Below are 24,690 nucleotides of genomic sequence, written 5' to 3' on the forward strand. Positions count from 1 at the left end.
TCATACACACCAGTGCTTAACAATAACACATATAAATATATATTTTTATCCTCACCCTAGGACATTTTTGCATTCATCTTCAGATAGAGCGAGAGGGAGAGAGAGAGAAACATCAATGTGATGGAGACACATCGACTAGCTGCCACCCACACAACCCCAACCGAGGCTGGGGACAAACTGCAACCAAGGTATGTGCCCTTAGCAGGAACCGAACCTGGGTCTTTTTTGGACCACAGGCTGACGCTCCAACTGCTGAGCCAAACTGGCTAGGGCCACACATACACTTTTCAGATTAATGAAGGTGGCTTTTTGTAGGCCTCAACAAATCCATTAATGAAGAAAGGAAAAGGCCCAGTCGGTATGGCTCAGTGGTTGAACGTCGACCCATGCACCAAGAGGCTGCCAGTTTAATTCCCAATCAGGGCCCAGGCCCAGGATGTGGGCCAAATCCCCAGTGGGGGGCATGATGGGGGCAGCCAGTCAATGTTCTCTCTCATCGCTGTTTCTATCTCTCTCTCCTTCTCCCTTCCTCTCTCTAAAAATCAATAAAGAAAAAAAAAAACTTAAAAAAGAAAGAATAAAACAAATCACCTGAAACAGGAGCATTTTCTTCTGTTCTCTAGAATGAGCTGGCGATGGGGCAGCTCTGTCTCGGTGTGTTCTGGGTCTGCTCTAAATTTCTGTTCAGAAATCTTCAAAAGAATAAATATAAAAAATAAGAAGTCCATCTTTAGTCAAGTGTGTCCCCTGGGAATGCTAATAACCAACCCTGTAACTTTTTTATTCTTCACATGTTCTACTGACTATGTCTAAACATGTAGAATTTTTATGATTTTATTTGAGTCGAAGAGACAAAGAATGCTGGAAGCAAAATAATAATGAATTGAGAAAATTGTGGAGGGCGGCTGAGCCAAGGTCTCTTGTTCCTGTGGTGTTTGCATGGATTCGCCCAGGAGCTTCCAATACCAGGAACAAGGCCCTGTGGTGTTTGCAGGGTCTCGCCCAGGAGCCTTTAGTCCCAAGGCCACTTGTTGATCCTGTGTGCTGGCAAGGCCTACGCAGGAACATTATGCCCAAGATCTCTTGTTGTTCCTGTGTGCTGGCAAAGCCCACACAGGAGCCTCCTGAGCTGCGGGTAAGCATGTATGGACAGTCTGGACCTTGAGCTCAGAGGCCTATGGAAATATTTGGTGTTTAAAAACAATGAAGCTTTTGAACTCCCCCCCTTCAATTGGCTATGTAATAAACATGCTGAGCTAGCTCGGAGTCACTTTCTCCATCAGAGAGCAGTGTCACATCTGGCCCCAGCTTTTCCCTCTAGAATGTCTCTGTGTATTTTTTTTTTTTTTTTATTCAGGTAGAGTGGGAGGGAGAGAGAGGAACAGAGAGAGAGAGGGAAACATCGACGTGAAAGGGACACATCGAGTGGCTGCCACCCGCACGACCGACCAGGGCCGGGGACAAACTGCAACCGAGGTACGTGCCCTTAGCGGGAACCGAACCCGGGTCTCTCAGGACCGCAGGCCGACGCTCTAACCGCTGAGCCAAACCGGCCAGGGCGTGTCTCTGTGTATTTCTTAGTCTCTGTGTTCTTCTCAGTCTCCTGTCACCCCTCCTCAGGTCTGGTTCAACTAGTTGCACAGGTTGTGGCAGAAAATGGTCCAGAGATTGGCAGTTTTGCACCTTATTTTATACATTAGAATAAAAGGAGAAGACATAAGGCGGTTACATGAAATCCAATGGTGACAGATTAGGGAGATGGGAGAAAGCAAACTGGGAAATCTCTGAGATAGGATAAAATGTAAAATGAATTGCCTGGCCAGTGGTTTAGTGAATTAATTGAGTGTCGTCCCATGGACTGAGAGGTCCTGATTCTAGACCTGGTTCGATTCCCAGTCAGGTCGCATGCCCAGGATTCAGCTCAATCCCCAGTAAAGGGCGAGCAGGAGGCAGCCAACTGATGTTTCCCTCTCATCAATTTTTCTATCTCTCCTTCCTCTCTCTCTCTAAAAAAAAAAAAAATCAATAAAAACATTTTTTTCTAAAACATAAACTGAAGACACATAGTTGTTTTAATTAGGTGAGTATAGGCTAATAAACAAACAATTAACACAATAACAATGACCAGCTCTGTGTTTTCCTGCTCTGGTGGGAGATTGTTCTCTGGGAAAAAGGAAATTATCCTCACATTCCAAAGGTGTTTCTCTAGATGCAGAAAGACAATGGGCAGGCTTGGTTAGGATAAAGATTGACCTTTGCCAAGGAAGATACTGGTCTAGGACATAACTACCCACCATGACCTGCTTTTATTTTTATTTAAAAAAAAATTTTTTTTCCTTTATTGATTTTTAGACAGAGAGGAAGAAAGAAGGAGAGAGAGACAGAAACATGACAGAGAACATTGACTGGCAGACACCTGCATGTCCCCCACTGGGGATTGGGCCCATAACCTGGGCATGTGTCCTGACTGGGAATTGAACCGGCGACCTCTTGGTGCATGGGTTGATGCTCAACCACTGAGCCACACCAGCCAGACCATGACTTGCTTTTAGTTAGAAACTTTTAATTTCATACCATACTAAGTGGTTACTTGTGGTTTGTTAAGGCCCACCATGCAGGCCTCCCCTGAGCTTTCATGTTTATTAAGTGGCCCCTTTTTGACCACACTGGAGAATCAGAGGCTGTGGGTTGAGGAGAAGAGTCAATGAGTGATACCTGATGCTACAGTGCTCCTGATCACAATGCCAATAGCACCACTGGTGTCCCTGCAAGTATTTATTCTTCAGGCCAACAAAGCCTTAGGTGTTAAATGTGGTGGAGGTAATCCTTTATTCTGTGGAGTTTAGGTGGAGTGACTGTAAAAAAAAGATGAGGAAAATGACAGTGTAGGGGAAAATAATTTTTTCCTTCTTCTACTCTAGGTTCTTTCACTGGTCTAACAATTGATATAATACAGAGTAACAGGGTGAAATAATCAAAAAGTCTAAAAACATGTGTAACTCCGGTATACATGAAAATGACCCAGGAAAATGGAGTAACAGGCCAGATTAGTTGCACCATCACCTGAAATAGGACTACCTAAAGTCAAAGGATGTTGGGGGTGGACAGTTATGGGAGGTTACCAGAAAAAGCACAGTACTCACAGGTAAGGTTGTTGTGCAGATATAAGTCCTGCTTCTTCCACTGATAGTTAAGGTGGGTTAGGTGTAGTGAGAGACACCCTTACATTTGATATTGCCTTTAACAATGTAAATATCTTTCACAATTGGTAACTTCCACTAGGTTTTCTCCCAGGACTGCAGTTTCTTCAAATTGGCCAAAAATAACCAATATCTTGGAAAGGCGTACTCAAGGAATTATGTATTTAAAAATCAAAATTCTCGCAAAAACGACTAACATATTGGCATATATAATTGGCTAGAACTGCACAATGTAACTAAGCTCATTTCAGGATAATTCCATCACTCCAGTGGGAACTGGAACCACCACGGTGGACTAAGACGGACCTGGACTTACTAATACACCGGCATTGGGCCACCTCGCCAGAGGGATAGGCAATAACATAAGGTGGACTTTCTGTTAGCAAAGAAAACGTTGGAATGTAAGTCAGGCAAATAAACAACAGGGCCCGCTGCTACATAGTAGGAGGAGAGAGCAGAAGTTGGCAAACATCCTCTGAAAGAGACACGGGAACATTCTCCCAGGTGCTGACCAAGACGTCCGTGTCACAACGACCCCCTTCTGCCTTTGCAGCACGAAAGCTGCCACACAGGCTGCAGGACAGATGGGCGTTGCTGGCTTAGTCCCCGGGTCTCTGGTGAGTCACATGCTGGATGAAAGGTTAAAAGCAGAGGATTAGAACCAGTGCCCTGGGCCCTCAAGCCGGCTGTCCCAACAGCAACCCAGGTCGTAACCTGAACCAAACACGGGGCCCCCGGGGGTATCCGAAACTTCGCCCTCACAGCCCCTCCGCCCACAGACCCGACCACACGTCCCCACCAACCGGACACCCGCGCCGCCCAACATCACTGCGCGGGGCGCGAACTATGAAATCCCAACCTGAACCTCACCCCGCGATCACCCTGAATGCCTCCCGCATCCCTTACAAGCGGGGTGACCTGCAGGGCCCCATAACCTGACTCTGTGTCTACAGACTTCTCACCTGTGCACCGACCCCCAGGACACCCCAACCGCAGACAGCGGCGTCTGGTTCCCCTCAAATCGCGTCCCCACAGGGTTCCCGGGAACTACTCCCCCCACCTCCCGCTGCGCGCTTCTCCCCTCCCCCTCCGACCCGGTGGTGATTCCCGGCTCCGCGCTGCACCACGTCCACACGTCACCCTGTGAGAAACTAAACTTCTACTGTGACGAAAGACCTTCTGGGGACAGAAGCACACACTGACCCGACTTTCCCCCGACCCGCCAGGAGAGCGCAGACCGGCATTTCCGCGAACCGCTCCGTCTTCTGCACTGGTCCCGCTCCGCCTACGGTGGCCGAGGAGGACCTGGGGTTTCGAATCGCGGCCGACAACGCGGCGGCGCCGTGGGGGCCACCATGCCGCGTCACCCGACTGCCGTACAGCGGTCTGAGCCCAGCTTTGGGGCCAGTAGCCTGTGGTGGCGGGAAAATGAGAACGTACCGAAATTCTGTTTTTCCGGCACTTCCCCTCTTGATGAAGTCAGTACGTGTTTAGAGCTGCGCGAGGCCAACACGGTGCGACCCCGTTGCTTCCCGAGGGCTGGGTGAAGCGCTACTGCAGCCCTGAAGAGTAGGCTCCACTTCACATATAGGTAACGAAAAATGTCCCCAACTGCATAACGTTATACTTTAAAAACAAAACAATTTTCACTCAAAGTAAAGGCTTTTCTCCCGGGATAAAGGAGAATATTCCTACCTGGGGCCAGAGAGGGGGAACTAAGCTCCAGCTACCACTTCAGAAAACCAGACAGGCCAGAGCTTCCAGAAGCCCAGGCCACGGTTAGACTGCGGTGCTGATGCGCCAAGGTGCGGCTGCATATAAGAAGCAACCAATCGCCCTGGCCGGTTTGGCTCAGCGGTTAGTGCCTTGGCCTGCGGTCCAGAGAGACCCAGGTTCAGCTAAGGGCACGTACCTTGGTTGCCTTGGTTGCAGTTTGTCCCTGGCCCTGGTTGGTTGTGGGGGTGGCAGCCACTTGATGTGTCCCTTTCACGTGGATGTTTCTCTTCCTCTCTCTCCCTCCCACTCTGTCTGAACAAATCAGATGAGGATTAAAAAAATAGCAACCAATCAATCCTGGCCAGTTTGGTTCAGTGGTTGGAGCGTTGACCTGTGGTCCAGAGAGAGGCAGGTTAGGTTCCCACTAAGGGCATATGCCTTGATTGCAGTTTGTCCCCAGCCCTGGTTGGTCCTGCTGGATGTGTCTCTTTAATGTTGATCTCCCCCCCCCCCCCCACTTTAACTGAACAAAAAATGTAAAAATATCCTCGGGTGAGGATAAAAATAAAAATAAAGAAGCAACCAATCAATGCATAAATTATGGAACAAATCTCTGTTCCACTATCTCTAAAAAAATTTCTTAAAAAATTTTAATGGAAAGACATAATCTTATTTTATTATTACTAATTTAAGTATGTGACCGCAAAGAAATGAAGGTAATTTACCAACTCAGAATTTTTGTAAGTCCATGAAATTTCCATTTTATTTTAGTTTCATATCACACTAACTGAAATGCATTTCTCTGCAACTACTCCAACATAGCTTCTTTGGAATTATTTCAGTTATCTGTATAACATGTGACTTTACCAAACACTTTGAATCTAAAAAGACATAAAATTTCAAAATATTAATTTTTAGATGAATGGGATCAGAAACAGCTATTAGATGATGGTTGGGATCGTTAATTTCCAAGACATTAATTTTTAGGAAAGATGCTTTACATTGCTTCTGTCAGAGGCTTAGAACTATAGGAGGCTTATGCTGCAAAAGCCTTCTTTCATAAGAGAAAGAGAAGGGAGAGGGAGAGAGAGAGACAGAGAAACATCAATCAGTTGCCTCCTACAAATCCCCACTGGGGATCCAGCTGGAAAAAGGCATGTGCCCTCACTGGGAATCAAATTGGCGACCTCTCAGTGCATGGGAGGACACTCAACTACTGAGACACAGCAGCCAGGGCTGGCATGATGTCGTTCAGATCATATGGGAGAAATGTTAGTTTTTCTGACCATTTTCACTTTATAGGCTGCATCTAAAACATGAGTAAATCCCTGGCCAGTTTGGCTCAGCAGTTGAAGCATCGGCCTGTGGACCAGAGAGTCCTGGGTTTAGTTCCCGCTAGGGGCATGTACCAAAAAAAAAAAAAAAGTGAGTAAGGTTTTTATATTACATTTATTTTTTCAAATATATTGATTTTTATTTTTATTTTATTTTAGTTTGGTACGTGCCCCTAGCGGGAACCGAACCTGGGACTCTCTGGTCCACAGGCCGATGCTCCAACCGCTGAGCCAAACTGGCCAGGGCTCAAATATATTGATTTTTAGAGAGAGAAAGGGAAAGAGAGAGAGAGAAACATCCATATAAGAACAAAGAAAATGTTTTAGCAAGGAAGAAAATATGAATGTATGTCAGGCAAATAAACAATAATGTCTGCTGCTACATATTATGAGTTGAAAGCAGGTGTTGGCAGCCCTGGCCGGTTTGGCTCAGCGGTTAGAGCGTCGGCCTGCGGTCCTGAGAGACCTGGGTTCGGTTCCCGCTAAGGGCGCGTACCTCTGTTGCAGTTTGTCCCCGGCCCTGGTCGGTCGTGGGGGTGGCAGCCACGCGATGTGTTCCTTTTACATCTATGTTTCTCTCTCTCTCTGTTCCTCTCTCTCCCTCCCACTCTACCTGAACAAAAAAATGGGAAAATGTCCTCGGGTGAGGATAAAAAAAAAATAAAAAAAAGAAAGCAGGTGTTGGCAAACATTTTCTGCAAAGGGACAGATACATATTTTTGGTTTTGAGGGCCATTGAGGGTCATAGATCTTGGTCACAAGGACTTAGTTATGTCTTTGCATAGGAAAGCAGCCACACGGAGTGACTAATGGGCATGGCCGGATTAGTCTCTCCAGTGCAGTTAGTCAACTTCTGGGTAAAAGGCTGAAGAACAGAGGCCTTCCAACTACTTGTCCTGGGCTCCTACCACTTTCTCTGAGGTTTACCTCTAAGTTCTATACCTCCCCCAACCAAATAAGGGGACATCTGAACCAGAACACATGCGCAAGAATTTTCATAGTAGCGCTTTCCATAACGAGCCACACTGCAAACAATACGAGTTTAATTAACAGTAGGGAAACTGCCACACACCCAGCTGTGGAAGGCTAGGGACTCCGTTCTGTCCCAACAGCCGAGGTTGGAACGTCGAACCACCCACCAACCCGGAGTCCTGAGCGTCCAAAGCTTCAGCCTCGCAAGCCTCTCAGGATGGACTTGATCACACACCCTATTATTATCCGAAAACTGGACCAGAGACCCTCACGTGAGGATCACCCACGCCAACCCCACTATTACTGAGTCCCCTGTTGAATCTCAAACCTGAACCTGACACCGCGATCACCTGAAATACCACCTCCATCCGGTACAGACCGAGACGGTCGGGACTCAGTCACTGATCTCCACAGGCCCCTATTCACCTGATGATCCTCAGTGTTCCCCTACCACAGACAGGTGTGTCACCTCCTTCCTCGCACAGACCTTGGCACTCCTCCCACCCGACCTCCAACCCACGGGTCCAGCTCTACCACTTCCACCCTGTATGGTCAGGTATCCTTTGAGAGACAAACCTCCCACGAGACACAATTTTTCTAAACATTTCAAAAAATGAGAAGACACTGATCCGACTTTCTCCAGCCCACAAGAAGAGTCTAAACTTGACAAATCCGCAAACTGATCTGACTGCTGGAAACATCCTCCAGATATTTCCTCTGCCAACAATGGTCAAGCGAAATCGGAGGCATTCGAAGTAATGCCAAAGCTTCCCAGCATCACCCCTCTACATCCCCCACCCAAGGCATTATGTCGGCGCCCAGGTTAGTGGGCCGCCATGGGGGCTGCCACTTTGGGAGACCTGAGCTCTCAACAGAAAGCAAAGCAAGGACTTTGGATCCAGTAGTCAGCAGGGCTGAAAGGGGAGAAGCTCCAGGATTTATCTCGTTTCCTGGCACTTTGACTCCTGTAGAAAATTAGTATATTTTGGAGACTCATGATTTGCAAGGCAAATGAGTGAGCTAAATTGTGCTGGGGTGGGGCTGGGCAAAGATGGCTGTAGCTTTTATTTTACAGTTTGTATAAATCTTTAAAAGAATAAAAAATGCTTTCTGCCATTTGAGCCAGTTTGGCTTAGTGGTTAGGTCATCAGCCCTTGGACCCAAGCAATTCCCGATCAAAGTCACATACCTGGGTTGCAGGTTTGATCCCCCATCCTGGTGGTGGTCTTGTGGGAAGCAACCGATCTATGTGTCTCTTTCTTTCTCTCTCTCCCTCCTTCCCTTCCACTCTATCTAAAACAAAACAATGGAAGAATCCTTAGTAAGGATTAACAGTAAGAAAAGATATTCAAAGAAAAAAACACTTATTTAAAAAAAAGTTGAGGAGGGGGGTGGGGAGAATGAGAAAAACCAAAGTTATATGCATGGATGCATAACCAATGGGCATAGATAACAATGCTTGGGGCGGGGTGGCAGGACAGGGAGGAGGATGTCTGGGAAAAAAAGAAGAAACATCTGTAATAAAAATAATTAAAAAAAATTTTTCCAGCCTTGGCTGGTTTGGCTCAGTGGTAAGAGCGTTGGCTTGTGGTCCGGAGAGACCTGGGTTCTGTTCCCACTAAGGGCATGTACCACGGTTGCAGTTTGTCCCTGGCCCTGGTTGGGTTGTGTGGGTGGCAACCACTCTATGTGTCCCTTTCATGTCAATATTTCTCTCTCTCTTTCTCCCTCCTACTCTATCTGAACAAAATATGGAAAAATGTCCTCGGGTGAGGATAAAAAAAAATAAAATAAAATAAAAAAGTTTCCAGCCTGGCCTGGTGGCTCAGTGGTTGAGTGTTGACCCATGCACCAAGTGGTCACCAGTTCGATTCCCGTCAGGGCACATGCCCAGGTTGTGGGCCAGATCTCCAGTGAGGAGCATGCAGGAGGAGGCCAATCAATGTTCTCTCTCATTGATGTTTCAATCCCTCCTTTCCCTTTCCCTTTATCTCTCTCTAAAAATCAATAAAGAAAAGAAATTTTTTTTTTTTTAAGTTTCCAAAGGGTCAGCAGCTCAGGTGTTGGTGTAGAGGCAGAGAATGAGATCCTACAAACAGAAATGTTCATAAGTGGTGGAAAATTTCTTGCAAGTGGTTTTTAAGAACAGAAAATGATTTCCTGAAACTGGAACAGTGTGAGGCTGGCCATCACCAACCAGGCAAAAAGAGCAGCTAGGTGTAGCAGAAGTTGTCATTGGGTTGTACGCCTCAAGGAAAGGCCAGTAAAGTTCTGGAGCCAGTGAGAAAGGCACAACCAGAATTTAGAATCCAAAAACATTACGGTCTATTGTTCTTTAACCAAGGTCCCAAGATAAGCCAATGGAGTCTTTTCAAGAAAAGATGTTGGGATAATTGTACATGTAGTGGCAGAAAAATAAATTAAGGCCCCTAAGTCCAACCATAAACAAAAATTAACTTAAAATAGATTACAGACCTAAGTATAAGAGATGAAAGTATTAAAAAAAAAGAGAGAGGGAAAGAAATGAAAGTATAAAACTTAGAGAAGCAAATGGCAGACAATCTTCCTGAACATGAATTAGACAAAGAGCCCCCCGATAGAGAAGAAGGGAGAGAGGGAGGAAGAGAGATAGAGAGAAACATCCACATCAACCAGGGCGGGGACAAACTGCAACCGAGGTACATGCCCTCAGCGGGAACCAAACCTGGGACTCTCTGGTCTGCAGGCCGGCGCTCTAACCGCTGAGCCAAACTAGCCAGGGCTAGACAAAGAGTTCTGGGAGAAGATAGTTAAGGATGAGCTATAAAGAAAAAAATAATTTAAATTAGTTAAAATTTAAAATGTTTGTAGTTCTAAGTACAACATTTAAGAATGTGTAGAGAGTGGAGCCAGAGGTTAGGAGAAAATGTTTCCACATCATACATCTAATAAAGGACTTGTATTCAAAATATATAAAGAATTCAGGGAGGGGGGAAGGGGGTCTCAGTGGGGGAAAAGGAGAAACATCTGTAACAAAAATTAATTAATTAAAAAATATATAAAGAATTCATAAAACTCAATAACAAAACAACCATCCAATTAGTTTAAGTATGACTTCATGAAATTTCTAAAAACTGCACTGTGGTGATAGTAACACAACTCTAAATTAACTATATGTCAATAAATTGTACAATTACTATGTAAATGTTATATATAAATTATGGCAATAAAGCTGATCAAATGAATTACCATTCTATACTACAAAATTTATAGGGTATGGATTTTTCCAAAAAGACACCAAGTACATCACTGGCCAGGTAGTTCAATTGGTTAGAGGATCCTCCCGATTCATTAAGGTTTTGGGTTTGATCTGTTAGAATCAACCAGTGAATGCATAATAAGTGGAACAAGAAATCTCTCTCTTTCTCTCTAAAATCAATCTTTAAAGTAAATGCAGATGTCTGACAAGCAAGAGAAAGGGTATCAACAAATTATAGAATAAGAATATTAGAATTTGGATAATAAGAGTATCATAAACTGAATATAACTGATTTTATGGTTTTTAAGTATACCCCACTTTTTTTTAAATCCTCACCCGAATACATTTTTGTATTTTATCTTCAGATAGAGCAGGCGAGAGAGAGGAAGGGAAAGAAAAAGAGAGAAACATCGAGGTGACAGAGACATTGAGTGGTTGCCACCCACACAACCCCAACCGGGGCCTGGGACAAATTGCAACCAAGGTACGCGCCCCTAGCAGCAACTGAACCTGGGCCTCTCTGGTCCACGGGCTGACGCTCTTAACCACTAAGTCAAACTGGCCAGGGCATCCCACTTTTTTTTTTTTTTTTTTAATAAGAAAAATGTATTTAGAGACACAGAGATAGAAATGAGCTGTAGAAACAATGGGCTTCAAGCAAAAAGTCACAAAAACAAAAGTAGGGCCCTTTGCCCTGGCCAGCAGGCGCAAATGGTTAGAGCATGATCCTGCACACCAAAAAAATTGCAGGTTTGATTCCATGTCAGGGTTACATACCTAGGTTTCAGGTTCAATCCCTGGTCAGGGAATTTACAGGAGGAAACTGATAGATGTTTTTCTCTCAAAAAAAAAAAAAAAAAAAGTTAATGAATATCTTCAGGTGAATATTAAAAAAAAACAAAATAGGGCCCTTGGAGGTTAGGAAACAGAGACAGAGATAAGCCTTGAGAGGAAACAGGGAGTAGTGAATGGCACCAGTGTGCTCCAGAGCGCACCGCCAAATATACTTCACTTTAATGCATAAAAACGTGACTCTAGTTACATAGCAGTTCACCCATGATTTTGTTAAAGCCACTTAATATGAATTACATATATATAAACATTTTATAATACGGAAATATGGTTGAGAAATTAAAACAAAATTAGATCATGCCTGTCTTTTTACCCAGTTTTATTGACATATAACTGACATAGAATTAGACCTACTTTTAATAAACTTTTTATTTTGGGAAAATTCTATATTTACACAGAAGTCACAAGGTATTACTACAAAGTTCATATGAACCTTCATTTGACTTCCCCTCATGTGAACATCTTATATAACCATGGTACATTTATCAGACTGAGAAATGAACACTGGTATAATATGGAACCATATTATAGATTCTACTCGGATTTCACAGCTTTTTCACTACCATTATTTTTTTCTGTCCCAGGAGTCAACCCAAAATACAATATTGTATTTAGACATCATGTTTCCTCCATTTTCTCTGTTCTGTGGCCATTTCTTGGTCTTATTCACATTTATGTCCTCAATTTTTTTCAGGAGTACTGACTAATCAGGTATTTTGTATATTAACCCATCTTTTAAGCTGGATCTAAAGAAATGTAAAAGTTAATTACAGAATGGAACACTTTTGTGTTGTGTATATTGAAATCTGATCCATGAGAAGAGTAACTGCCACTATTTAAAACTTAACTCAATGGCAAGGCAATCAGAAATATGGTGAAGGTATCCCGTCACCAACTGCAGGTGACATATACTATTCTGCTTAGACTTGTGACAGAAAGCTTTTGCAGTCAAGGTTTCTTTCCTTCATTGTCTAAGGTTTTGCTAAAGACTATTAAATTGAATGCATTCATGAGTTATTTCTGTATGCATTTCCTGGCAAATTAGGAAAAAATATAAATGAATGCAAATTATGCCATATACATTGCAAGACAAAACTATTTTCTAGTGTGATCTGACATCTACTGAAGTTTTACTTTTAGGCAGATGCTTTTCCACAGAAATATTTATTAATTCATGATCTCTGATGATCACATGATAGGGTTTACTGCCCACTAAAAGCTTTCCAAATCTGTCACATTCATAAGATTTATTTCAATAAACTCTTTTAAAGACATATAGTGTCCTAAAATATTTCACCAAGGCTGACTGTATCTAATAGTTTTGTAAAGATTTTATCGATAGAAAATATAATTGCTCAGTAAACATAGTACCAGATTCTTTACATTGTCATAATTGAATGCATATTATTTACTTGAAGGCTTACAACCTCAAACAGGTTTTCCCCAAAGCAACTATCTATAAATTCTCTTATCTTTAACAAGGATTGACAAATGGGCAAAAGCTTCCCCACAATTGCTGTTCCCATGCGGCTTCTCTCCTGTATGTTTTCTTTGATTAACATTAATTCCCGAATTAATTGTAGTGAAGTCTTTTTCACATTCATTACATTCACAGAATTTCTCTCCTATGTGAATTTTCTGATGGGTAATGAGATCATTTTTGCTCAATTAGAATTTTCCACATTCTGTACATGCAAAGGAAGTCTTGTAAGAGGTATGTCTTCTTCCGAAAGATTTCACATTTATATCATTAGTACGGCTTTTCTCCAATATGAGTTTGCTGATGATGTATACCTAGAGTAAGGTTCATGGTGAAGCCCTTTACACATTCATTGAATATATATACAATTTTGCTCCATATGAATTCACAAATGTGCAGTGAGCATTACTTTTCCCAATTTAGCCTTTGACACTTTCCTTGCATATGTCCACTTTCTCTCCGGTAGGACTGTGCCAATGTACACTGAGATGACTCTTCATGGTGAAGCCTTTTCCATATAAACTGCAAAGGATTTCTCTCCTGCATGTTTTCGCTGATGTCTGATTAGATTAAACTTCTCTGTGAAGCCTTTCCCACATTCACTACATATATAAGGTTTCTCTCCTGTATGAATCCGTTGGTGTGCAATCAGTTTACTCTTTGCTGGGAAGCCTTTTCCACATACACTGCATAAATAGGGTTTCTCTCCTGTGTGAATTCCCTGATGTACAATAAGACGACTCTTCACAGCAAAGCCTTTCCCACATTCATTGCATATATACGGTTTCTCTGAAGTATGACTTAGCTGATGTACAGTAAGATTAGTCTTCATGGTAAAGCCTTTTCCACATATACTACACACAAAGGGTTTTTCTCTTGTATGTGTTCGCAGATGTCTGATGAGATGACTGTGCGCTTTGAAACCTTTCCCACATTCACTACATACATAAGGTCTCTCTCCTGTATGAGTCCGTTGATGTAAAATGAGCTGCATCTTCCCTGGGAAGCCTTTTCCACATTCACTGCACACATAGGGTTTCTCTCCTGTATGAGTTCGCTGATGTACAATCAGATAACTCTTCCCAGTGAAGCCTTTCCCACATACATTGCAAATAAAAGGTTTCTCTAAAGTATGAGTTCGCTGATGTACAGTGAGATTACTCTTCATGGTAAAGCCTTTGCCACATACACTACATACATAATGTTTCTCCCCTGTGTGTGTTCGCTGATGTTTGATGAGAAGACTCTTCCTGGTGAAGCCTTTTCCGCACTCATTACATATATAGGGTTTCTCTCCTGTATGAGTTCGCTGATGTGTGGTAAGGCTGTTCATCAAAGTGAAGCCTTTCCCACATTCATTGCATATAAACGGTTTCTCTCCAGTATGAGTTCGATGATGTGCAATAAGACGACACTTCACAATGAAGCCTTTTCCACATTCACTGCATATATAAGGTTTCTCTCCTGTGTGAGTTTTCTGATGTTTAGTGAGATAAGACTTTGTAGAGAAGGTCTTCCCACATAGACTGCATCCATGGGGTTTCTCCCCGGTATGAGTTTGCTGATGATAAATCAGCTGCCACTTTTTTATGAACACTTTCCCACATTCACTACACGTATACGGCTTCTCTCCCATATGAGTTTTCCGATGTATATTGAACTGTGATTTCTTGAGGAAGGTTTTGTCACATTCAGTGCATTCATATTGTTTCAGTCTTGTATGAATTCGCTGATGTCTAGTGAGCTTGGATTTTCTGGCGAAGGCTTTCTCACAAAGACTGCATCCATAAGGTTTCTCCCTAGTATGAACTCTCTGATGATCAGTGAGCTGAGACATCTTCATAAAGGCTTTCCCACATTCAGTGCATACATGGGCTTTCTCTATGTTGTGAGTTTTCTGTTGCTGAATGACCTGGGATTTATTATTAATAGTTTTGGTACTGACAGGCAATGTGATTTCAGTGCAAAATTGTTCCTTGTTAGCATGCATAATACATGTCCCATCTCCCTTCAACTCAACAGAATTAGTTAAGTTACAACTTCTGTATTGGTTTTCAAAATTTAAGTTAGATTTCAAAGGTTTTTCATGTACCTTACACATACGATTGTACTTTAATAGAAAATTACCTTTCCTCTTATTAACAATATTTGCAAACATATTATGTTCATAGCATTGTCTCACATTCTTCTGAATACTTGGACTTCGCAAGAAACAATGCAGAGGATCACCAACTTTCTTGAATTCTAGGAAAGAAAACAGCAAATCATTCTGTAATCTCTCATAATCATTGCAATAAAACTATGCAGTAAATATTTATTTTTGAAATATAATTATTAATTTTTTAAACAATTTTTAAAATCCTCACCAGAGGATATGTATTTTTACTGATTTTAGAGACAGAGGAAGGGAAAGAGAAAGAGAAACATCGATGTAAGACAGGGAATCAAACTGGGACATCTCAGTCCATGGTATGACGCTCAATCCACTGAGCCACACTAGCCAGGTTAAATTTATATCATATTTTAAGAAGATATAGCAAGTAACTTTGAACAACTTATGGATATTCATTACAGAATACTAGAGATTTCATTCAGGGATTATATCCTCGTTGGGAAACACTTTGCAAAACTCCTGTTTGGTATGAATTAATTTTATTATTTTTTGAATCTTCACCTCAGAATATTTTTTCCATTGATTTTCAGAGTATAAGGGATAGAGGGAAGAGAAGAGAGAGAGAGACAGAGAGACACAGAGAGAGACAGAGACAGAGACAGACAGACATCGACTGGTCACCCCCCAACACACACACACCAACTAGGGCCCAGGATCGAACCTACAACCCTGGTGCATATCCTTGAATGGGAATTGAATTTGAGACCCTTTGGCAGATGGGTTGATGCTCTAACCACTGAAACACACTGGCCAGGGCAGCATGAATTAATTTGAAGAGTGCTCAAACACTATACTAAATGTATCACATTTTAAGAAGATACTACCCAGTTTCTTTTAACATAATAGGTTTTATTACATCTCAAGTTACAAATATTCAGTAAATAATCAGTAGTTATTTTTTATTGTTGACTATTACAGCTGTCCCCCACCCCACCCCATGCCTCCTTCTACCCTGTCCCTACCCCCCAGGCCCTCACTAAATTATTGTCTGGGTCCATGGACAATGCATAAATGCATATATGTTCTTTAGTCGATCTCTTCCCATTCCCCCACCTTTTCTCCTCTGAGATCTGTCAGTCTGTTTCATGTAATTAAAAAAATAATAATTCTAGGTATAGACACCTGAAACAAAATAGTAACATAATCACAATCTGTAAAACATGGTTAAAAGAGGAATAGAGATGTAAGAGGTGGAGAAATCAGGATATACACGGTAGGGCAAAAGCAAGTTTCCAGGTTTTTATATGAAAAATTATGCATTAAAAAACAATATTACAAGTATAAACCCTCTGTTTTATGTACTCACAACTATAAACCTACTTTTGCCCCACCCTTTACTTAGAGAGAAGATTCACTGATGGGATCAATGGGATAAACTGGAAGAGGGAGAGAGAGACAAACATAGATGAGAGAGTATATCAACTGGTCGCCTCCTGGATGCCCCTCACTGGGGATTTAGCCCACAACCTGGGCATGTGCCCTGACCCGGAATCAAACTGGTGATCTCTTGGTGCATTGGTTGATGCTCAACCACTGAACCACACCAGCCACTCGAAGGGTCTAACACTATTTTGAGGTATACAGTGTCAGAATTGACTCAAATTTATAGGGGTAGGGAGGAAAAACAACATAAATGCACCATGAAAATGAGCTCATCAAGGGACCACAGCATCCAAAGTTGGGCTAGACATTATGGAGGAAAACCTTCCCAAACGGGAAGGAGAAGTAATATTGTAAAAAAGTGATGAATTTAAAGTTCTATTTTTCCAGTGAGGCCTGGAAAGTGGAATTTCATGGCAAGAGAGGTGGTAATATAGGCAGAGACACTGTGACAGTGGACAAACACTGGGAAGATCTGAGAATCCAAGGAGGAAAAAAACTACATAAACAAAAACAAGACGTAGATAAAATAAGCCAGGATTAGTCCTCAGAAGAGAAAAAAAATGTATGTTTTCCTCTAAACTTCTACAAAGTAACAGGGTTCTCATCCATGGAGGGTGGGTTGAGTTTCCTCATTCACTGCCACCGCTCTGACACCTCCTGACTGGAATGTACTTCCCGGCCGCCCACCTTGTTGAGTCTCCTTCACTCACTTGCACAGACTAGAAGGTGGAGTTCATCCTGTGCTGTCCATGGTTCTTCCCCTTGTTCCAACTTGAAGAGCGTGTCTGGTTTGCTGGCCTGATACCCTGCTCGAGAGAAAGGACATAAGACTTAGGCATATGGAATAGGGCTGGGGTCTGCCAAGGAGGGAGAATGAACAGGTTTCACATCTCTAACACAAGGCCTTTTCCCTCTGGTGTAGGGACACTATACCCTCCTGCCTGGGGCAAGAGAACGATCTGAGATTCAACACTTTGAAGGAACTAGTTGTTCTGAACAGTTAAGGACCTGAGAAAGGTAAAGCCACTAACAGGGTACTGCTGAGTGACACAGGGAGCTGTCCTCACCCACTGACTCCAGGTTGCTAAAGTTCTCCAACATCACGTCCCTGAACAGGTTCTTCTGATCGGGGTCCAGGAGCTGCCACTCCTCCCAGGTGAAGTCCACGGCTACATCGTGAAATGTCAGGCATTCCTGTAACAACACCATGTTGTTTATTGGGTGATGTCTTTTAGCTGATGTAGAAGAAATGTTAGTTTTTCTGCCCATTTTCACTTTATAGGCTGCACCTATATAGCAAGTGGGGTTGTATTTTAATATATAGTTGAATAATCACATGCCTAGTGAAATCTTATTTTATAATTGTTCATTCAGTCATCCATGCATTCATCCAACTACATTTTACTATAATGTAAACAGGTAAAATGTTTATCTAGAAACACCTTTCATATATTCAAATTCATATATTTGAGATACAAAAAATATATATATGTATGCTTTCCAGATTAACAAAAGTGATTTTTATAGGCATCTACAAATCCAGTAATGAAGAAAGTTAAAATAAACCCAAAGTCACCTGAGCCTGGAACATTTTCTTCTGTTCTCTGAAAACAGGCAACAGGGATGCTCTGTCTTGGTGTGTCCTGGGTCTGCTCAGAAATCTGTTTTCGGTCAGGTGTGTCTCCAGAAATGCTGATACCCAATCCTGCAACTTCTACCTGCTTCATATGATTCTATTGCTCCTGATATTGTCATGACATATGTCCAAACCTGTAGAGAATTTTTGAGTTTACTTGAGCCACACTGACAAATGCTGGGAAGCAAAATAACAATGAATAAAGAAAATGCTTTAGAGAATGGTAGTTTTGCACCTAATTTTGTACATCAGAGTCAAAGAAGAATATACAAGAGGTTTACATGAACTCCACTGGTGATAGATTAGGGAGTAGAAAAAAGTAAAGTGGGAAAATCTCTGGAATCAGATTAAAAGTAAAACAAATAGCCCAGCCGGTGTGGCTTAGTGGTTAAGTATCCACCCAATGGACCAAGAGGTAACTTGTTCAAAGGGCCTGAACACAGACTTACTCAGACCCACACCCACCAGGCGTGGGGGAGGCAGCTTGAAAGGCACCAGAGACATACCAACAAGAACTGAGTCCTTGACTTCGGGTCAAGATGGCAACATAGGTAAACGTAGTACTCACCTCCTCTCACAATCACATCAAAATTACAACTAAACTTCAGAACAGCCATCATTCAGAAGCGCCTGAAATTAAGCTAAATGGAAGTCCTAACAACTGTGAAATTAAAATAGAAGCCACACTGAGACTACAATCAAGACTCAATTACAACAGAAGAGGGTACAGCCCACACGAGGGGTGCACCTCGTGGGCCCAGCTCAGGTGAAGAGGGAGGCTGTGCCATTGGATCCTACAGGACACCTACTACAATAGGCCACCCTATGAAGCGTAGGTGACATAGCAGCTCTACCTAATACACAGAAACAAACACAGGGAGGCAGCCAAAATTAGGAGAGAAAGAAACATGTCCCAAATGAAAGAAGAGAACAAAACTCCAGGAAAAAAAAAAAAATGGAGATAGGCAATCTAACAGATGTAGAGTTCAAAACACTGCTTATAAGGATTTCAATGAACTTAGTGAAAACATCAAGGAACTTAGTGAGGACCTCAAGAGAATAAAAAAGGACCAGTCAGAAATGAAGGATGTACTAACTGAAACAAAAAATAATTTACAAGCCCTGGCCGGTTTGGCTCAGCGATTAGAGCGTCGGCCTGCGGTCCAGAGAGACCTGGGTTCGGTTCCCGCTAAGGGCGTGTACCTCGGTTGCAGTTTGTCCCCGGCCCTGGTTGGTCATGCGGGTGGCAGCCACTCGATGTGTCCCTTACGCGTCAATGTTTCTCTCTCTCTCTCTCTTCCTCTCTCTCCCTCTCACTCTATCTGAACAAAAACTGGAAAAAAATGTCCTCGGGTGAGAATAAAAAAAAAAAATTTACAAGGCCTGGTTGATGTGGCTCAGTGGTTGAATGTCGACCCATGATCTAAGAGGTCCCTGGTTCGATTCCCGGTCAGGGCACATGCCCAGTTTTTTGCCCCAATCCCCAGTGGGGGGCATGCAGGAGGTAACCAAATGATGTTCTCTCTCATTGATGCTTCTCTCTCTCTCTCTCTCTCAATAAAGATAAAAATCAATAAAGATAAAAATTTAAAAAAATATATTTATAGGGAATCAATAGTAGAGTAAGCAAAGCCAAGAAGCAAAGCATCAATTTGGAATATAAGAAAGCCAAAACACCCAATCAGAACAGCAAAAAGAAAAAAGAATTTAAAAAAATGAGGATAGTGTAAGGAGCCTCTGGCATAACTTCAAGCGTGCCAACATTCGCATCCTGGGAGTGCCAGAAGGAGAGAGAGAGCAAGAAATTGAAAACCTATTTGAAAAAATAATGACAAAAAAACTTCCCTAACTTGGTGAAGGAAACATACAAGTCCATGAAACAGAGAGACTCATAAATAAGATGAACCCCAAGAGGTCCACACCAAGACACATCATCATCATCAAAATGCAAAAGGTTAAAGACAAAGAGAGAATCTTAAAAGCAGCAAGAGAAAAGCCACCTACAAAGGCGTTCCCTTAAGACTGTCAGCTAATTTCTCAAAAGAGACTTTGCGAGCCAGAAGGGAGTGGCAAGATATATTTAAAGTGATGAAAAGCAAGGACCTACAACCAAGATTACTCTATTCTGCAAAGCTATCATTTGGAATCGACCATATAAAGAGTTTCCCAGACAAGACAAAGCTAAAGGAGTTAATCATCACCAAACTAGTATATGAAATGTTGAAGGATCTTCAAGAAAATGAAGAACAAAAATATGAACAATAAAATTACAATAAATACATATCTATCAACAACTGAATCTAAAAACAAAATGAACAAGCAGTACACAAACAGACTCATAAATAGAGAGAAATTTTTGATGGCTGCCAGATGGGGGGGTGGGTTGTGGGGATGGGTGAAAAAGGTGAAGGGATTAAGAAGAGCAAATGGGTTGGTAGAGTGACAAACCATAAAGGAAAGGGGGGAATGGGAATAAAATAAACCAAAGAACTTATATGCATAACCAATGGACACAGACAATAGTGTGGGGAAGGCAGGAGGGGGGTGAGAGTGGGGAGGAGGGGGTCAAGGGGGAAAAAAGGGGGGACATCTGTAATACATTCAACAATAAAAATAAATTTATAAAGAAAAAGAAAAAAAAAAGAGGTTAGTGGTTCAATTCCTGATCAGGGCACAGTACCAGGTTGCCAGCTGGATCCCCAGTGGTGGACGTGCAAAAGCAGCCAATCGATGTTTCTCTTTCTCCCCCCCCCCCCACACTTTCTCTCTATAAAGCAATAAAAACATATTTATTTACTTATTTTTTAATATTCACCCGAGGATATTTTTCCTTTGCTTTTTATTTTATTTTATTTTTTATTTTATTTTATTTTTTTTATCCTCACCCGAGGACATTTTTCCATTTTTGTTCAGATAGAGCGGGAGGGAGAGAGAGGAAGAGAGAGAGAGAGAGAAACATCGACCTGAGGGGACACATTGAGTGGCTGCCACCCGCACGACCAACCAGGGCCGGGGACAAACTGCAACCGAGGTACGCGCCCTTAGCGGGAACCGAACCCGGGTCTCTCTGTACCGCAGGCCGACACTTTAACCGCTGAGCCAAACCGGCCTGGGCTCCTTTGCTTTTTAGATAGAGTAAAGGGAGGGGTGGGGGAGAAAAAGGGCCCGGGCGTGACCAAGGTAAACTGCCCCTGGCCAGAATCGTAAAAACATATTAAAAAAAAATACTGGGGGGGTGAGGGGGTGGGATGGGGAGGAGGATATCTAGGGAGAAACATCTGTAACAAAAGTAAATTAATAAAAATTGGAAAAAATAAAAATAAAAGTACAAGAAATAGCCCTGGCCGGTTTGGCTCAGTGGTTAGAGCGTCGGCCTGCGGTTCTGAGAGACCCGGGTTCGGTTCCCGCTAAGGGCATGTACCTCGGTTGCAGTTTGTCCCCGGCCCTGGTTGGTCGTGCGGGTGGCGGCCACTCGATGTGCCCCTTTCACATCAATGTTTCTCTCTCTCTCTCTTCCTCTCTCTCCCTCCCACTCTATCTGTACAAAAAATGGAAAAATGTCCTCAGGTGAGGATGAAAAAAAACAAAAAACAAAAAACAAAAAACAAATAAACAAAAAAAAAAGTACAAGAAATAGACACTTCTCCATAGTGGAAATAGGATAATTAACCCTTAACAATTAACATGATGTTAATAACAATGCAGGGCTCTGTGGTCTCTAGTTCTGGTGGGAGACTGTGTCCTGAGGAGTTTGGGGGAAAAAAGAAATTACCCTGACATTTCTTTTTTTTTTTTATCCTCACCCGAGGACATTTTTTCATTTTTTGTTCAGGTAGAGTGGGAGGGAGAGAGAGGAACAGAGAGAGAGAGAGAAACATCGATGTGAAAGAAACACATCGAGTGGCTGCCACCCGCACAACCGACCAGGGCCGGGGACAAACTGCAACCGAGGTACGCGCCCTTAGCGGGAACCGAAACCGGGTCTCTCAGGACCGCAGGCCGACGCTCTAACCGCTGAGCCAAACCGGCCAGGGCTACCCTGACATTTCAAAATCAAGTCATCCCAGATGCAAAAAGACAATTAACAAGTTGAGTGACTTTGTCAAGGAAAATACCAGTCAAGGACATCACTACCTAGACTTGCTTTTAGTATTAACATTTAATTTCAGACATCCTCTGTGGTTACTTTCAGCTTCTGAGTTTGGAAGGCCCACCATGAAGGCCTACCCTGAGCTTGTCAGGTTTATTATGTGGTCCCTTTTAGGTCCACACTGGGGAGTTACAACCTGTGGTAAGTTGAGAAGAAAATGGAATAAGTGGTACATTTCTTATGGAACCCTTTGTTAACATGCTCTTAATCACAATGCCCATAGTATCTCTGTTGTCCCTTAATTTGGTCTCCTGGAAGTATTTACTCTTCAGGCCAACAAAACCTTAGGTTGTAAATGCAGTGGAAGTATTCCTTTATTCTCTGAAGTGAAGTGGAGTGATTGTGAAAAAAAGATGAGGAAAATGACATTGTAGGGGCAGAGTAATATTTTCTTCTTTTCTAGGTAGTTCAGCTAATCTAATAATTAAATTGATAAAACACAGATTAACTGGGGTAAAACAATTAAAAAGGTTAATAATATATATACCTCCTGTATACATGGAAGCCAGCCAGGAAAATGGAGTAACTGTCCAAAATGGAAGACACATCACCTAAAATACCACCTTCACCTAAAGTCAAGAGATGTTGGAGATGTAGAGTCAGGTAGCAGAGGTTACCAGGAAAAGCACAGTAAACAAGGGTAAGGTGGTCATGCAGATATAAGTCTTGTTTCCTCTACTAATATTTAGGGGGTGTGTGGCATAGTGAGAGAGACACCCTAACAGGTGAGGTTACTCTTACAAATGCAACTGTCCTTTACATGGGGTCACTTCTACTAACCAGCCTAAAATGACCAATATCCCAACGAGGCACATTTTAGGGTGACAAACTGCTCTCCCTTTGACTCAAAAAATCAGTATCCAAATGACAAAATACTCTCAAAAACGACTAACAGATTTTCGCCTATACAGTTGGCTAGAACTGCACAATGTAACTAAGCTCATTTGAGATTAATTCCATCACTCCACTGGGAACTGGAACCACCAAGGTGATCTAAGAAGGACCTGGATCTACTAATACACCGGCATTGGGTCACCTCGCCAGAGGGATAGGCAATAACATAAAGTGGACTTTCTGTTAGCAAAGAAAACGTTGGAATGTAAGTCAGGCAAATAAACAACAGTGGCCGCTGCTACATAGTAGGAGGAGAGAGCAGAAGTTGGCAAACTTCCTCTGAAAGTGACACGGGAACATTCTCCCAGGTGCTGACCAAGACGTCCGTGTCACAACGACCCCCTTCTGCCTTTGCAGCACGAAAGCTGCCACACAGGCTGCAGGACAAATGGGCGTTGCTGGCTTAGTCCCTGGGTCTCTGGTGAGTCACATGCTGGATGAAAGGTTACAACCAGAGGATTAGAACCAGTGCCCTGGGCCCTCATGCCGGCTGTCCCAACAGCAACCCAGGTCGTAACCTGAACCAAACACGGGGCCCCCGGGCGTCCGAAACTTCGCCCTCACAGCCCCTCCGCCCACAGACCCGACCACGCGTCCCCACCAACCGGACACCCGCGCCGCCCAACATCACTGCCCGGGACGAGAACTATTAAATAAATCCCAACCTGAACCTCACCCCGCGATCACCCTGAATGCCCCCTGCATCCCTTACAAGCGGGGTGACCTGCAGGGCCCCATAGCCTGACTCTGTCTCTACAGACTCCTCATCTGTGCACCGACCCCAGGACACCCCAACCACAGACAGCGGCGTCTGGCTCCCCTCAAATCCCGTCCCCACAGGGTTCCCAGGAACTCCCTCCACACAGGGACGTCTCCCCTCCCCCTCCGACCCGGTGGTGATTCCCGGCTCCGCGCTGCACCACGTCCACACGTCACCCTGTGAGAAGCCAAACTTCTGTCTCGGAAAAACTTTTAAGGACAAAACCACACACTGACCTGACTTTTCCCCCAGACCCACCAGGAGAGCGCAGACGTGGTATTTCCGCGAACCGCTTCAACTTCTGCACTGGTCCCGCTCCGTCTACGGTGGCCGAGGAGGACCTCAGGCGTTTGAAGAAAGGGGCCCTTTCCGGTATTTGGCGGCAATATGTCCGCGTCCACTGCGCGGTGGTACCATGGGGGCCGCCATGTTGAGACACAGGAGTGCCGTACAGAAGGCGGAGCTGAGGGTTGAGGCTTTTAACCAGTGTTGGGGAAAAGTTGAGTAGCTACTGAAGTTATTTTGTTTTCCTGCACTTTGACTCATACGAAAAATGGGTAAATTTAATTGTTCTTATACAGATTGTACCCTAAAAAGTGTACTAATAGCTCTGCTAGCTGGAATATGGGTAAGTATCTCAGTTGTGGCGTGTGTACTGGGCACTGTGGTGACCTTCCAATGTTTGGAAGGACTACATTCCAATTCAAAGGTCTGTGGTACAGATACAAAAGATAGGGAAAAACCAGGGTCCAGAACATGATCCGGGCTGCAGAGTCATCAGTTCATACAGACAGTAGCAATATAAAGGACAGGACGGAATGCCATGGGCAGTGGGTCACTTGCATGGAAGAGGTGAGCACTCGCCAATGAGACCATAATAACGTTGGTCTCAAGCATTGCTT

General features: G+C 43.2%; 2 protein-coding genes across 2 annotated transcripts; both read right to left on the reverse strand.

The window, feature by feature from the left end:
- Positions 1-591: 591 nt before the first annotated feature.
- Positions 592-24,047, reverse strand: LOC118638367 (zinc finger protein 615-like). The gene is made up of 7 exons (XM_036274116.1): positions 24,025-24,047; positions 22,622-22,703; positions 17,925-18,118; positions 17,416-17,542; positions 17,059-17,154; positions 14,920-15,036; positions 592-692 (listed from the first exon to the last, which is right to left on the reverse strand). The coding sequence occupies exons 3-7, from the start codon at positions 17,937-17,939 to the stop codon at positions 685-687; spliced, it is 363 nt and encodes a 120-aa protein (XP_036130009.1). The 5' UTR covers positions 17,940-18,118; positions 22,622-22,703; positions 24,025-24,047; the 3' UTR covers positions 592-684.
- On the reverse strand, positions 11,635-14,913 carry LOC118638307 (zinc finger protein 615-like). The gene has a single exon (XM_036274029.1). The coding sequence runs from the start codon at positions 14,891-14,893 to the stop codon at positions 13,289-13,291; it is 1,605 nt and encodes a 534-aa protein (XP_036129922.1). The 5' UTR covers positions 14,894-14,913; the 3' UTR covers positions 11,635-13,288.
- Positions 24,048-24,690: the final 643 nt, after the last annotated feature.

Source organism: Molossus molossus, unplaced genomic scaffold (genome assembly GCF_014108415.1).
Source record: "Molossus molossus isolate mMolMol1 unplaced genomic scaffold, mMolMol1.p scaffold_m16_p_21, whole genome shotgun sequence".
Taxonomy (NCBI): Eukaryota; Metazoa; Chordata; class Mammalia; order Chiroptera; family Molossidae; genus Molossus; species Molossus molossus.